The sequence below is a fragment of the Phasianus colchicus genome, unplaced genomic scaffold, assembly GCF_987193195.1.
Source record: "Phasianus colchicus unplaced genomic scaffold, bPhaCol1.hap1.1 HAP1_SCAFFOLD_44, whole genome shotgun sequence".
NCBI lineage: Eukaryota > Metazoa > Chordata > Aves > Galliformes > Phasianidae > Phasianus > Phasianus colchicus.
In genome coordinates, this window is record NW_028325224.1 from 880,487 (window position 1) to 896,295 (window position 15,809).

A 15,809-nucleotide genomic window follows, 5' to 3' on the forward strand; every position below is an offset into this window, starting at 1 on the left:
CCGTTACCACGGAAACTTGTACAGAGAACAGTAGGGGGGAAGTCAGACTCCCTCATTTGTTCCCAACAGCTCTGGGCAAGAGAGATCGTGACAGTGCAGGTCCAACAGTACACAGTCCTTTCTACTTGGCTCCTTGTGTGAATTCACTCTCTTCAACAACAGCCACCAAGCAAAATAACACAACCAACAATTTCACCCAGGGGTTCCCAGACTCTTCAGGTTATTACCAACTCCAACGGCATAAAATCAAGAACAATAATAAATAAGAACACTCTTTAATTATGGCATTTTTAGGCAGAATCAGAAATACATTTACTTACTCACACAGTCATTACACAGCACTGAGCTGCCTGCTGCACTTTCAGCCCCAGTTTGCTTTAACAAATCTTAGCCCACACAACAACACAGGCAGTCATCAGCACAATGATCTTCAGGTAAGAGTAGAAGAAGGAAAGAGACAAAAGTCCCACGAAAGAACAAACAGAAAGCCTAGGCAGAAAGACAGTGCTGCAGCACTACAACTCACAGCATGTTCTTACCCAAAGGGGCTTTCCCTTTCCCCCATTCCACAGTACGATTCAATCAAACCCCAGGCTCCTGCCCTAAAATGAGGTACAGTTAATCCATGCCACAGAAACCAGCTGCCAATACAAGGCTTGGGCTGTCACCTCATGGCCACCAACAGTCCCTCCAACACAGCATTTCCACTGCCAAGCCTAACTAACTTCTCAGCTGCAGTGCGCTTTCAGAAGGCATTACTAGTCTCACTGCTGCTGGGAGAGTGGCAAAGGAACCCAAGTCTGCCTGACAGCTCCACATCGCTCACAGCAAAGCTGCACGAGCAAACAAAACGCTCTCAGCTGCAGAAACGGAGAAACATACTTCACTCCTGCCTTGCACAACTAGAAGCAGAAGGACCTCCACGCCGTTTGGCCTCGCCAAGGAATTCACACAGCTCTAAGCACCACCATTCACACACACACTCAGATCACTCTACAACTAACAACTGCCACTGACTAATGCTCAAAGCCAGAGACCCTCAGGGGCCTCCTGAGACCCAGCCCACAAACTCTAAAGAAGAACCTTCACCCAAAACAACAACTGGATACCCAGGCAACAGCAGACACAGCTTCTCGTTACCCCCAAGAGGCAAAGAACTCAAGCCGAACACAAAGACAAAACTGCTTAACCCACTCTGAAGATCAGGGCACACAGAACACCAACAAAGAACACACCTCCATGCTGACAGCCCTCACAGCTGGCAGCCAGCCCCTACGTGAGGGTAGGGAGGGCTGGAACCAGGCTCCACCCTTTGCCAGACAAGTGAATTGCTTCCAGCTGTCCTCCACAGCAGAACAAGGCCTAATGAAGATCAAAGGCCAGTCGGCTGGGGGCAGCCTGCCAGGCCTGCTCTTCTTGGTGCTCTGCCTGGGCAGTTGGAGTGCTCCACGAGGCAGCTGTGGCAGCCTGGATGGTCTGCCTTGGGGCTGCGTGGAGCGGCTGCACTCAGGCCTTGAGGGAGATCCGGAATCTCTGGTGAAGCTGGCTGACTGGCTGGGGAAGCCTTCCGAGGCCTGAAGCCTCCTGGCCGGCCAGTTGGGCCAGGCCGAAAGCCGGCTGGCCGTTCAGGGGAGCACTGCCAGGCGAGAGGTGGCCGGCCGGCTGGCCCATGGAGCTCTGCATTTGCAGACCTCTCCAAGCCGGCCAAAGGGGCCCTGCCAGGCCAAAAGCCCGTAAGTTGTGATCCAGATAAGACAGAAGAGACTGTGCTGGATTTCCCTGGGCATCCAAGCACCGTGAGACGCTCTGATGCCCTCTCGCAATTCTTTCTCCCTCCACCAGCACAAGAGCTGGCGTCAAAAGGCGCAATGACACTGTCACAGGCGTTCTGGAGGTTTTTAAAGGGTAGGCCCCTGATAAGGCTTTATTGATGGTTTTGCCCCTCTACATTTCACTCTAGATCTCCTTGTTGGCCTGGAGAAGGGAAGGCAGCGGGGTGACCTCCTTGCAGCCTTCCAGTACATAAAGGGAGCCTACAAACAGGAGGGGAGTCAACTCTTTGATGGTGTAGCTAATGGCAGGCCAAGGGGAAGTGGTTTTGAGTTGAAGATTGGATGCCAGATTGGATTGTTCTTTCCAGAGAGAGTGGTGGGATACTGGAACAGGCTGCCCAGAGATGTCAGTTGTGGAAGCCCCGTCCTTGGAGGTGTTCAAGGCCAGGTTGGATGGGGCCCTGGGCAGCCTGCTTTAGTAGTAGATATGATGCAGATGGGATTGACGCATCTGTTTTGCAGCCTCCATTGTTGCTCTGTCTGTCCTGGGCCCCCCATGCCCGCATCAGCGTGGGTAGGGTGTGGCCTTCCTGCAGAGTGAGGGTTTGGTCTTTGGAGGCTGGCACTCGGGAGACCCCGTTTCTTCTTTTATGGGTGGCAGCAGTCCAGGTCGGGTGATGGAAGACTCCTCAGGCAGCCTGGACTCCCCACGAAGTGGTGATGCTGCCATCTGCCCCAGTGCATCCTGCACTGGCCAGATCTTCCTTGCCCTCTGCCTGAGAAGTTTAAGTGAGTCGCATGCCACTCGGAACCTGGATGGTTGGTCTTGAGGCTCCGTGGACTCAGCCCTTGAGGAAGATCTTCTTGAATCTTTTATGAAAGATGTTATTGGCCTCAAGGTGATGTGATGGGCTAAGCCCTTGGCTGTCTGCAGTTTTCGCGTCGCACCCTCACGATGGGCTTTTCCTGCTCCCTGTTCTTCATCAGGGGAGCTCACGTGTTTGGTTCCCGGTGCTCGACGCAGGTCTTGTTGGCTTGCTGTTACTGCCTCCCCCTGCAGCTGGCAGGTCAGCGGCTGCTTTTGGGCTTCAGACGCCCTCCGGATGGGTGGCAGCGGACTGAAAGGACAGAGCGGGAGGGGTCCGCGTGAGTGGCTGATGGCTTTGGGGCCACATGCTGCAAGCCTGAGAGCCCTCCCCACAGACTGCTCGCCGGCTGCCCCGTGGCTCTCCTGAGATGCGGAGAGGGGCCAGCCCTGTGAGCCGCGGGGCTCCTGGCGTCCCCATCCCAGCACGGTGGGTGCTGCGTTCAGCACTGCTGGGCAGCCACCAAGAGTGACTGACCCTTTGGGGCTTGGGAATGGGCTCTCATTAGGTCACCCCCATGCACATCCCAGCCCAGAGCCTCCAGCCTCACCTGGCCTTGGAGCTCTCCTTCAGCAGTAAGCTCCGTATCCTTCTCAAGTGTCCTCCATCAACGCTGTCTATGCTCAACCGTTTGATATAGGTTGGAGTGTCAGCAAATCTCACTGGAATGGAGAAGGCAGAGGAGATTCACCGTAAACCCTTTGGCTCACTCACAAGGGGCTCTCAGGCTTGTTCCCAGAACATCCGAGAGGGACGCTCTGCTCCCCCACTGCTGACATCTGCACCGCCCTCGGACCCTCCCTGACACCATCCCTGGCCCCACTCCTCCTCTCTGCAATTCAGCTCTGTTTTGGGACTGCATTAGTGACGTTGGCTTTGGGAAAGAGGAGCTGGGTGGTGATGATGAGGTGGCAGGGTGGCTTTTGGGGACCATATCCTTCTGCTAGGGAAGGGCAGGGCCTAAGATCCGCACATCCTCCTGCCATAGCCAGGGATGAGGGCACGTCACACCCAGCACCTTAGTTTGTGAGAGGCCAACAATTCCTCATGGGAAGAGGCCGTGCTGAGTTGGCGTGAAGATTTGACACGAGTCAGAGCCCTTGGCTGATGGTCAGCAAGGGATTTCCCATCTCAAGCTGGTTGCCCGTGCCACGGACAGGAGCTGACAGCTGCTTTACCTCTCTTGCCCTTTGGTTTCTCCTGACCATGGATGCTTCCTGAGGACCTGCGGTTTATTGCGGGCGGTGGTTTGGGTACAAACTCCATTTGAAACCTGTACGAGAGGAGAAGACAGCGACCAGTGTGACGCAGCGCTCCAGCAATCCTTGTTGCTCTCTCAGATTGTCTGTTCCCAGGCACATTGTCATGCTGCATGAAGCACACTACTTTCTAGAGTCTTTAGCAGGGCCAGTCAGGATAGGTAAAGGGGAAATAGTTTCAAACGGCAGGAGGGAAGATTTAGATTGGATATAAGGAAGAAGTTTTTGACAGATGGATGGCAGGCACCAGAGCGTCTTGCCCAGAGAGGTGCTGGGTGCCTGGAAGGGCATTCAAGGTCGGGCTGGACCAGGCTCAGTGCAACCTCATCTGGCTGTAGGTGTCCCTGTTCCCTGCAGGGGAGTGGGACTAGGTGTCCTTTCAGGGTTCCTTCCAGCTCAAATCATTCTATGATTCTGTGACATATGCTCATGGGCAGGACACTCATGGACATAAGGAACAAGCGTTATGGAATGAGAGCCGAGCAGCTGCATCAAGCAGCAGCTACAGCCACCAACATACTCACATGGGAAAGACGACAGCGCAGCCAGAGAGCACCATGGAGGCCACCGGTGCCACCTGGGACACCACCGTGTCCAGAAGCCAGGGGGCCTGCAGGGAAGAAATGGGGAGGATGTGGAACGTCCTCATCAAGGCTGAGGCACTGGGGACACGAGGAGCCCAAGGCAGGGAGAACTGACAGCACACAGCACCTGCACGGCCCGAGCAGCTGGCCAGGTCCTGGTGGGCCGTGTGCGGGCACAGCAAGGGTCACGGCAGTGCCTGGGCCACGGAGAAACCACACAGCTCACCTTGAAAACAGCTCTTCTGAATGTATCTTTCCCTGATAGCTTCTCGAGGAAGTCAAAGAAGAATTTCATTTGGAATGTCAGTCCGTCAATGAGGAGCACACCAATGTCCTTTAGGACAACAGCAACGTTCTCCCCTTTCTTCAGGCAGCTGGAGAGCAGAGACACGGTGCTCTGGATGCAAGTCCTGAGTGTCTCCCAGCTCAGAGAGGCAGCTGCGGCTGCCTTGCTGTATTTCAGGGGCTCCATCTTCCTATGGACTGAAAAATGTGAGAGGGACAGAGTTGATGATACGGGTGGTTTTCCACAGGTGCTTGCCTAGATGGACATCAGCCAGAACGGCCCCATGTTTGGACAGGCTCCTCAGAGGGGGAGGTTTGCTTTTGAGAATGGAAGTGATGGCCGTTTGCCCTGTTCATGAAGCCAACAAAAGTTGATTCCCCCCTCCTACCTGGCAGGGACTCCCTGCAGGCCTTGAGGTGGTGCGTGGCTATGAGGTTTGTAGCCAGGTGAAACACGGGCCACCGCAGAGTCAGGGTCTCATCCTCAGTCCGGACGTCTTTGGAGACAGTGTCAAAGGAGCCGAAGGTGGGAATCCAGACCCCCTGCAAATGGAAGGGAAAGGAAGGGCGAAGGGTTATGGGACGGCTGGAGGAAGAGCCAGAGGGGTCCAAGGTAGGGACAGAGCTCAGGAGCCCTCTGCCGCTGTTCAGAGGCACAAGCCAGGGCATGGGGAATGGCTTTGGGAAGGGGCTGCACAGTCCTCTCCTTCCCCTCGCCGTCCCAAATGCAGCACAGCAGGCAGGGCAGAAGCAGCCTCATGGGATCCAGAGGCTTCCAGAGACCGGCATCAGCCCTGAGATAGACAGTGCCCAGCACAAGTGATCGTGCAGGATTTGCAGGAAGCCCGTGGGATGCCCAGGAGAGAAATGTGGGGGCAGTTTCCTGCTTTCTGTGGAGGGGAAGACTCAGAGGAAGTCCAGGCTGAGCTGGACAGGGAGAGGAGGAACCCGACAGCCAACACACCTTCTGCACCAGGAGCTGCTCCCGTACGTAGGCGGCCACCGCATCCCAGACGGCAACTCGCTCTGGAGGGCAAAGGAAAAGCAGGTCACACTCTGCATCTGCCGCTTCCCGGCACCGCTACCGCTGCCAGGCGGGAGCGAGGTGGCAGATGGAAAGTGTCATCTCGTGCCAAGGTTGGCTGCAGCACCGCTCCTGTGCTGGCTGTGGACCCGTGTACCTTCGGTGTCGGTGCATGTCGGTCTGGAGGCACGCCTCGCTGCGGGGCCGACCTCGCTCATCCCGTTCCGCCTCTTGCCAGCGGCTTGCTCCTTGTTGGCGCCAGCCATGCCGGAGCTCATCCTTCAGATGCGTCTGCTCTCTGCCAGATGCTCCTTCAGGATGCAGGACCCACCAGCGTGCTCTGCCTTTACACCCCTCCCGGGTGCCCGTGTCACAAACGTCGCCACGGCGACGCGATGACAGCGTGGCCGGTGCTGGCCGCTGCCCATTGTGACGCTGGCACCAGCAGCCTGCTGCCCGCCCCGGGTGGGAGCGCTGACCCCTCTCTGTTTTCTCTCTCTTTTCATTGCTCTCCATGCGGTATTAGTCGTTTTCCTTTAGTGGCCGTTGCCTGAAGTGATGTTCAAGAAGGAGATAGGGAAACAAGTACTGTTCCAAAGTACTCTACCCGTTACGCTGATGACCTGTGGTCAGAAAGTTGCTTAGTTTTGCCCGGAAGTCGTTGATTCCTTGTTAGAACGCTCCATAAATTACCCGGCATTGATCCTCTGTGTCACAGTCATGACTCCATGGCTCCCGCGACCCTGCCGGGCAGGGAGTGCTTTGTTTGGGGGATCCCAGAGATTCGCTTTCCTCACAGCCTTCCAAGCGGGATGAGACATTTCACATGGACATTGTGGGCAGGATCACCTGAAGGAAGGAAGAGGAACGAAGAGGGGATATCGGCTGAGTTAAGAAAGCGGGACGTTGGATTGGATGACATCAGATTTGTGAACAGAAAGTAGAACCCGGGATCGTAGGGGTTGGAAGGGACCAGCGGGGGTTCACCACGTTCACCACCCCTGCCAAAACAGGTTCCCAGCAGTAGGTTGCCAGCTATCACTTGTCTTTGTACAATTTCTGAGCGGATGTCACTCTGTGGTGTCTGTGGGAATGGAATGTTGTTTCTGCATTAGATACTAAAAAGGGCAACTGGTTTGAAGAAGAACTTTCCTCCTTCCGAGCTTATCTCTATGCAAGGGAGGTCAAGCAGATATCCAGAAACAATAACCAAGTGTGGAGTGAGGGTCAGACGTTAATTAATTAATTAGAAGTTTACACTTAGCCAGCAGAGATCTATGTTTGTCCAGTGTTTGTATGTTTAGTGAAGCGTTGAGAAGATTGGGAACCTAAAGTATTCAGCCAATGAGGAACTGGGGGAGAAAGAGAGAAGCATCGGGCAATAGGGAATAAAAGATGTAACGCTGTTTTCTGAGTGCTGTCCTGCTTGCAGGAGGCCCGCCATTGCAATTGCAAATAAAATCTGCTTTATCAGAGATACCGTCCTGATAAAGTATTTGGATATTTCCAACATACCTGTGGTGGAAGAGGAAGCGATCAGGGAATGCTCAAGCAAACAGGATGCAGGGAATCCTGACTGGAAAGGAACCACACGGGTGATGGAATCATTGAATAGCTTGGATTGGTAGGGACCTTCAAGCCCATCAAGTTCCAACCCCCGTGTCATTGTCAGAGTTGCCACCCAGGAAATCAGGCTGTCCAGGGCTCCATGGGACCTTGCCTTGAGCATGGGGCATCCACAACTTCTCTGGGCAATCTGTTCCATTGCCTCACAACCTGATGTTAAGGACATTAGGAATTCCCTCCTAACATCTAATCTTATTTTCTCTTTTAGTGTGTAACCATTTTCCTTGGGCCTATCACTGTCAAAGATGGGTTTTTTTCTGTTGTTTTGTTTGTTTGTGTGTTTGTTTTGAGGCTGTAGGTGTGAAAGATGTTATGTAATGTAAAACTGGAACAAAGAACTGAAGAGAAAGATCCAAATCACAGAAAATGTGCCAACACACCTCTCAGTTTCTAAACTGCTTTGGGGCCTGGTTTCTCTCCTTATTGGAAATACCAGTCTTTGAGGAGATTTATTGTGTCACTGTTTTCCAGAACTGTGTTTGGAGGACACAAAAGCATTCAGGTGCTGGGACACAGGCAGCTGCTAGCCCTGCTTGGTCTCACCTCTGTATTTCATCTCCCTCTCCCTGCAGGTGTTTCCAGCTCTCCTGAATAAATGACCATGGCTAAGGTCGTGTTTTCTGCAGGCAGTGTGGGCATGTGCCCTTCCCACTGCTCTCCAGATTTCCCCCTCCCTTTGCTCTTTGTTCTTTCAGATACCTCCCAGCTATCTGGTTACTCTAGGAGCTCCCATAAGTTGGAAACTTGGGCCATCTCAAAAGTCTAATGAATTCTTTACTCAACTTCTTATTTGTGTTTGTATGTACTTTCTCTGTCAGAAGTTCTTCTGGCACCGAAATTCCCCCTGGAAGGCAGACAGCTTGAACATGGCATCCAGCTGAGGAGAGTGTTTCACTCTCAATTGCATCCTGTTTATCCCCGCTTGTTGGCAACAAGGAGGAATCCCTCTGTGCCCATGTGCAGCTGGTCTCTGAGGAAAGCAAGTGGGAGTTGATGCAAAGGAAAAGCAACACTGAGCTGCAAATTTCAGAGAAGACTGATGTGAGGAAAAGGGATGAAAATCCCACGGGGCCAATGTGAGCAGTAATGGGCTTGGGAGGCTGAGGAGAAAGTCTGTCCACACAGTGAAAGAGCAAACCTCATTAGGAGATGCCTTGGATGAAGATGGACTGCAGAGTGCTGCCTTAATGTGCTATTAATGCCGGGGGAAATATAAATTAATAAATAGACTCATTAAATGTACTTTGGGCTCTTCCACTTTACATGCACTCCTGATAGCTCTCCAGCTATCTGTACAGGTTCTGAAGACTTGAGGAAGATGTCAGGAAGGCACAAAGCACTTGAGGGCTCTCGGGGTTGTACTGGTCTCCTTGGGGTGTTTGGTGCTGAGTCCATCATCCTCCAGTGCTGAGAGAAGATTGCACAAAATGCTCAGGAAGATAAAGTTGGAAGGAAGTTTCTGGGAGTATGAATGGGCCCCGCTGAGAGCCATTGCCAACACGGCCCCCAGGGACTTGTTAGAGCAGATAATTGGAAGCCATGATTACAGGGAGACAAAGGCGCTGTGCTGGTGGCTGTGATGCTGAGAACAGCATCCTTTGCCTTATGGAGCAGAAAGGCCAAACCCTGATGCCCGGGCCTTTGGAAGGGAGATCCTGTCCCTTATGCAGGATCGAGACTATTCCTGGGGCAGTGGGAGCCTTTGCATGGGGCACAAGGAGGCCACGAGAAGATCAGGGCACACAGAACACCAACAAAGAACACACCTCCATGCTGACAGCCCTCACAGCTGGCAGCCAGCCCCTACATGAGGGTAGGGAGGGCTGGAACCAGGCTCCACCCTTTGCCAGACAAGTGAATTGCTTCCAGCTGTCCTCCACAGCAGAACAAGGCCTAATGAAGATCAAAGGCCAGTCGGCTGGGGGCAGCCTGCCAGGCCTGCTCTTCTTGGTGCTCTGCCTGGGCAGTTGGAGTGCTCCACGAGGCAGCTGTGGCAGCCTGGATGGTCTGCCTTGGGGCTGCGTGGAGCGGCTGCACTCAGGCCTTGAGGGAGATCCGGAATCTCTGGTGAAGCTGGCTGACTGGCTGGGGAAGCCTTCCGAGGCCTGAAGCCTCCTGGCCGGCCAGTTGGGCCAGGCCGAAAGCCGGCTGGCCGTTCAGGGGAGCACTGCCAGGCGAGAGGTGGCCGGCCGGCTGGCCCATGGAGCTCTGCATTTGCAGACCTCTCCAAGCCGGCCAAAGGGGCCCTGCCAGGCCAAAAGCCCGTAAGTTGTGATCCAGATAAGACAGAAGAGACTGTGCTGGATTTCCCTGGGCATCCAAGCACCGTGAGACGCTCTGATGCCCTCTCGCAATTCTTTCTCCCTCCACCAGCACAAGAGCTGGCGTCAAAAGGCGCAATGACACTGTCACAGGCGTTCTGGAGGTTTTTAAAGGGTAGGCCCCTGATAAGGCTTTATTGATGGTTTTGCCCCTCTACATTTCACTCTAGATCTCCTTGTTGGCCTGGAGAAGGGAAGGCAGCGGGGTGACCTCCTTGCAGCCTTCCAGTACATAAAGGGAGCCTACAAACAGGAGGGGAGTCAACTCTTTGATGGTGTAGCTAATGGCAGGCCAAGGGGAAGTGGTTTTGAGTTGAAGATTGGATGCCAGATTGGATTGTTCTTTCCAGAGAGAGTGGTGGGATACTGGAACAGGCTGCCCAGAGATGTCAGTTGTGGAAGCCCCGTCCTTGGAGGTGTTCAAGGCCAGGTTGGATGGGGCCCTGGGCAGCCTGCTTTAGTAGTAGATATGATGCAGATGGGATTGACGCATCTGTTTTGCAGCCTCCATTGTTGCTCTGTCTGTCCTGGGCCCCCCATGCCCGCATCAGCGTGGGTAGGGTGTGGCCTTCCTGCAGAGTGAGGGTTTGGTCTTTGGAGGCTGGCACTCGGGAGACCCCGTTTCTTCTTTTATGGGTGGCAGCAGTCCAGGTCGGGTGATGGAAGACTCCTCAGGCAGCCTGGACTCCCCACGAAGTGGTGATGCTGCCATCTGCCCCAGTGCATCCTGCACTGGCCAGATCTTCCTTGCCCTCTGCCTGAGAAGTTTAAGTGAGTCGCATGCCACTCGGAACCTGGATGGTTGGTCTTGAGGCTCCGTGGACTCAGCCCTTGAGGAAGATCTTCTTGAATCTTTTATGAAAGATGTTATTGGCCTCAAGGTGATGTGATGGGCTAAGCCCTTGGCTGTCTGCAGTTTTCGCGTCGCACCCTCACGATGGGCTTTTCCTGCTCCCTGTTCTTCATCAGGGGAGCTCACGTGTTTGGTTCCCGGTGCTCGACGCAGGTCTTGTTGGCTTGCTGTTACTGCCTCCCCCTGCAGCTGGCAGGTCAGCGGCTGCTTTTGGGCTTCAGACGCCCTCCGGATGGGTGGCAGCGGACTGAAAGGACAGAGCGGGAGGGGTCCGCGTGAGTGGCTGATGGCTTTGGGGCCGCATGCTGCAAGCCTGAGAGCCCTCCCCACAGACTGCTCGCCGGCTGCCCCGTGGCTCTCCTGAGATGCGGAGAGGGGCCAGCCCTGTGAGCCGCGGGGCTCCTGGCGTCCCCATCCCAGCACGGTGGGTGCTGCGTTCAGCACTGCTGGGCAGCCACCAAGAGTGACTGACCCTTTGGGGCTAGGGAATGGGCTCTCATTAGGTCACCCCCATGCACATCCCAGCCCAGAGCCTCCAGCCTCACCTGGCCTTGGAGCTCTCCTTCAGCAGTAAGCTCCGTATCCTTCTCAAGTGTCCTCCATCAACGCTGTCTATGCTCAACCGTTTGATATAGGTTGGAGTGTCAGCAAATCTCACTGGAATGGAGAAGGCAGAGGAGATTCACCGTAAACCCTTTGGCTCACTCACAAGGGGCTCTCAGGCTTGTTCCCAGAACATCCGAGAGGGACGCTCTGCTCCCCCACTGCTGACATCTGCACCGCCCTCGGACCCTCCCTGACACCATCCCTGGCCCCACTCCTCCTCTCTGCAATTCAGCTCTGTTTTGGGACTGCATTAGTGACGTTGGCTTTGGGAAAGAGGAGCTGGGTGGTGATGATGAGGTGGCAGGGTGGCTTTTGGGGACCATATCCTTCTGCTAGGGAAGGGCAGGGCCTAAGATCCGCACATCCTCCTGCCATAGCCAGGGATGAGGGCACGTCACACCCAGCACCTTAGTTTGTGAGAGGCCAACAATTCCTCATGGGAAGAGGCCGTGCTGAGTTGGCGTGAAGATTTGACACGAGTCAGAGCCCTTGGCTGATGGTCAGCAAGGGATTTCCCATCTCAAGCTGGTTGCCCGTGCCACGGACAGGAGCTGACAGCTGCTTTACCTCTCTTGCCCTTTGGTTTCTCCTGACCATGGATGCTTCCTGAGGACCTGCGGTTTATTGCGGGCGGTGGTTTGGGTACAAACTCCATTTGAAACCTGTACGAGAGGAGAAGACAGCGACCAGTGTGACGCAGCGCTCCAGCAATCCTTGTTGCTCTCTCAGATTGTCTGTTCCCAGGCACATTGTCATGCTGCATGAAGCACACTACTTTCTAGAGTCTTTAGCAGGGCCAGTCAGGATAGGTAAAGGGGAAATAGTTTCAAACGGCAGGAGGGAAGATTTAGATTGGATATAAGGAAGAAGTTTTTGACAGATGGATGGCAGGCACCAGAGCGTCTTGCCCAGAGAGGTGCTGGGTGCCTGGAAGGGCATTCAAGGTCGGGCTGGACCAGGCTCAGTGCAACCTCATCTGGCTGTAGGTGTCCCTGTTCCCTGCAGGGGAGTGGGACTAGGTGTCCTTTCAGGGTTCCTTCCAGCTCAAATCATTCTATGATTCTGTGACATATGCTCATGGGCAGGACACTCATGGACATAAGGAACAAGCGTTATGGAATGAGAGCCGAGCAGCTGCATCAAGCAGCAGCTACAGCCACCAACATACTCACATGGGAAAGACGACAGCGCAGCCAGAGAGCACCATGGAGGCCACCGGTGCCACCTGGGACACCACCGTGTCCAGAAGCCAGGGGGCCTGCAGGGAAGAAATGGGGAGGATGTGGAACGTCCTCATCAAGGCTGAGGCACTGGGGACACGAGGAGCCCAAGGCAGGGAGAACTGACAGCACACAGCACCTGCACGGCCCGAGCAGCTGGCCAGGTCCTGGTGGGCCGTGTGCGGGCACAGCAAGGGTCACGGCAGTGCCTGGGCCACGGAGAAACCACACAGCTCACCTTGAAAACAGCTCTTCTGAATGTATCTTTCCCTGATAGCTTCTCGAGGAAGTCAAAGAAGAATTTCATTTGGAATGTCAGTCCGTCAATGAGGAGCACACCAATGTCCTTTAGGACAACAGCAACGTTCTCCCCTTTCTTCAGGCAGCTGGAGAGCAGAGACACGGTGCTCTGGATGCAAGTCCTGAGTGTCTCCCAGCTCAGAGAGGCAGCTGCGGCTGCCTTGCTGTATTTCAGGGGCTCCATCTTCCTATGGACTGAAAAATGTGAGAGGGACAGAGTTGATGATACGGGTGGTTTTCCACAGGTGCTTGCCTAGATGGACATCAGCCAGAACGGCCCCATGTTTGGACAGGCTCCTCAGAGGGGGAGGTTTGCTTTTGAGAATGGAAGTGATGGCCGTTTGCCCTGTTCATGAAGCCAACAAAAGTTGATTCCCCCCTCCTACCTGGCAGGGACTCCCTGCAGGCCTTGAGGTGGTGCGTGGCTATGAGGTTTGTAGCCAGGTGAAACACGGGCCACCGCAGAGTCAGGGTCTCATCCTCAGTCCGGACGTCTTTGGAGACAGTGTCAAAGGAGCCGAAGGTGGGAATCCAGACCCCCTGCAAGTGGAAGAGAAAAGAAGGGTGAAGGGTTATGGGACGGCTGGAGGAAGAGCCAGAGGGGTCCAAGGTAGGGACAGAGCTCAGGTGCCCTCTGCCGCTGTTCAGAGGCACAAGCCAGGGCATGGGGAATGGCTTTGGGAAGGGGCTGCACAGTCCTCTCCTTCCCCTCGCCGTCCCAAATGCAGCACAGCAGGCAGGGCAGAAGCAGCCTCGTGGGATCCAGAGGCTTCCAGAGACCGGCATCAGCCCTGAGATAGACAGTGCCCAGCACAAGTGATCGTGCAGGATTTGCAGGAAGCCCGTGGGATGCCCAGGAGAGAAATGTGGGGGCAGTTTCCTGCTTTCTGTGGAGGGGAAGACTCAGAGGAAGTCCAGGCTGAGCTGGACAGGGAGAGGAGGAACCCGACAGCCAACACACCTTCTGCACCAGGAGCTGCTCCCGTATGTAGGCGGCCACCGCATCCCAGACGGCAACTCGCTCTGGAGGGCAAAGGAAAAGCAGGTCACACTCTGCATCTGCCGCTTCCCGGCACCGCTACCGCTGCCAGGCGGGAGCGAGGTGGCAGATGGAAAGTGTCATCTCGTGCCAAGGTTGGCTGCAGCACCGCTCCTGTGCTGGCTGTGGACCCGTGTACCTTCGGTGTCGGTGCATGTCGGTCTGGAGGCACGCCTCGCTGCGGGGCCGACCTCGCTCATCCCGTTCCGCCTCTTGCCAGCGGCTTGCTCCTTGTTGGCGCCAGCCATGCCGGAGCTCATCCTTCAGATGCGTCTGCTCTCTGCCAGATGCTCCTTCAGGATGCAGGACCCACCAGCGTGCTCTGCCTTTACACCCCTCCCGGGTGCCCGTGTCACAAACGTCGCCACGGCGACGCGATGACAGCGTGGCCGGTGCTGGCCGCTGCCCATTGTGACGCTGGCACCAGCAGCCTGCTGCCCGCCCCGGGTGGGAGCGCTAACCCCTCTCTGTTTTCTCTCTCTTTTCATTGCTCTCCATGCGGTATTAGTCGTTTTCCTTTAGTGGCCGTTGCCTGAAGTGATGTTCAAGAAGGAGATAGGGAAACAAGTACTGTTCCAAAGTACTCTACCCGTTACGCTGATGACCTGTGGTCAGAAAGTTGCTTAGTTTTGCCCGGAAGTCGTTGATTCCTTGTTAGAACGCTCCATAAATTACCCGGCATTGATCCTCTGTGTCACAGTCATGACTCCATGGCTCCCGCGACCCTGCCGGGCAGGGAGTGCTTTGTTTGGGGGATCCCAGAGATTTGCTTTCCTCACAGCCTTCCAAGCGGGATGAGACATTTCACATGGACATTGTGGGCAGGATCACCTGAAGGAAGGAAGAGGAACGAAGAGGGGATATCGGCTGAGTTAAGAAAGCGGGACGTTGGATTGGATGACATCAGATTTGTGAACAGAAAGTAGAACCCGGGATCGTAGGGGTTGGAAGGGACCAGCGGGGGTTCACCACGTTCACCACCCCTGCCAAAACAGGTTCCCAGCAGTAGGTTGCCAGCTATCACTTGTCTTTGTACAATTTCTGAGCGGATGTCACTCTGTGGTGTCTGTGGGAATGGAATGTTGTTTCTGCATTAGATACTAAAAAGGGCAACTGGTTTGAAGAAGAACTTTCCTCCTTCCGAGCTTATCTCTATGCAAGGGAGGTCAAGCAGATATCCAGAAACAATAACCAAGTGTGGAGTGAGGGTCAGACGTTAATTAATTAATTAGAAGTTTACACTTAGCCAGCAGAGATCTATGTTTGTCCAGTGTTTGTATGTTTAGTGAAGCGTTGAGAAGATTGGGAACCTAAAGTATTCAGCCAATGAGGAACTGGGGGAGAAAGAGAGAAGCATCGGGCAATAGGGAATAAAAGATGTAACGCTGTTTTCTGAGTGCTGTCCTGCTTGCAGGAGGCCCGCCATTGCAATTGCAAATAAAATCTGCTTTATCAGAGATACCGTCCTGATAAAGTATTTGGATATTTCCAACATACCTGTGGTGGAAGAGGAAGCGATCAGGGAATGCTCAAGCAAACAGGATGCAGGGAATCCTGACTGGAAAGGAACCACACGGGTGATGGAATCATTGAATAGCTTGGATTGGTAGGGACCTTCAAGCCCATCAAGTTCCAACCCCCGTGTCATTGTCAGAGTTGCCACCCAGGAAATCAGGCTGTCCAGGGCTCCATGGGACCTTGCCTTGAGCATGGGGCATCCACAACTTCTCTGGGCAATCTGTTCCATTGCCTCACAACCTGATGTTAAGGACATTAGGAATTCCCTCCTAACATCTAATCTTATTTTCTCTTTTAGTGTGTAACCATTTTCCTTGGGCCTATCACTGTCAAAGATGGGTTTTTTTCTGTTGTTTTGTTTGTTTGTGTGTTTGTTTTGAGGCTGTAGGTGTGAAAGATGTTATGTAATGTCAATAAAACTGGAACAAAGAACTGAAGAGAAAGATCCAAATCACAGAAAATGTGCCAACACACCTCTCAGTTTCTAAACTGCTTTGGGGCCTGGTTTCTCTCCTTATTGGAAATACCAGTCTTTG

At 54.2% G+C, this 15,809-nt stretch overlaps 2 protein-coding genes across 4 annotated transcripts; both read right to left on the reverse strand.

The window, feature by feature from the left end:
- Positions 1–1,580: 1,580 nt before the first annotated feature.
- Positions 1,581–6,068, reverse strand: LOC149912052 (coiled-coil domain-containing protein 81-like). Of its 3 annotated transcripts, XM_090132821.1 has the most exons (6): positions 5,156–5,636; positions 4,708–4,964; positions 4,422–4,507; positions 3,817–3,911; positions 3,189–3,300; positions 1,581–2,890 (listed from the first exon to the last, which is right to left on the reverse strand). In XM_090132821.1, the coding sequence occupies exons 1-6, from the start codon at positions 5,433–5,435 to the stop codon at positions 2,338–2,340; spliced, it is 1,383 nt and encodes a 460-aa protein (XP_089988947.1). In that variant the 5' UTR covers positions 5,436–5,636; the 3' UTR covers positions 1,581–2,337. The 3 variants fall into 3 exon arrangements, with proteins under 3 accessions (XP_089988947.1, XP_089988949.1, XP_089988948.1); XM_090132823.1 differs by lacking the exons at positions 1,581–2,890; positions 3,189–3,300 and adding exons at positions 5,731–5,792; positions 5,948–6,068 and having other exon boundaries at positions 3,322–4,507; positions 5,156–5,309; XM_090132822.1 differs by lacking the exons at positions 1,581–2,890; positions 3,189–3,300 and having other exon boundaries at positions 3,322–3,911; positions 5,156–5,644.
- A 3,460-nt stretch (positions 6,069–9,528) lies between these two features.
- On the reverse strand, positions 9,529–14,003 carry LOC149912053 (uncharacterized). Its single transcript, XM_090132803.1, has 8 exons — positions 13,895–14,003; positions 13,678–13,739; positions 13,103–13,256; positions 12,655–12,911; positions 12,369–12,454; positions 11,764–11,858; positions 11,136–11,247; positions 9,529–10,837 (listed from the first exon to the last, which is right to left on the reverse strand). Exons 1-8 carry the CDS (start codon positions 14,001–14,003, stop codon positions 10,285–10,287), a joined length of 1,428 nt encoding a protein of 475 aa, XP_089988929.1. The 3' UTR covers positions 9,529–10,284.
- Between the last annotated feature and the right edge of the window lie 1,806 nt (positions 14,004–15,809).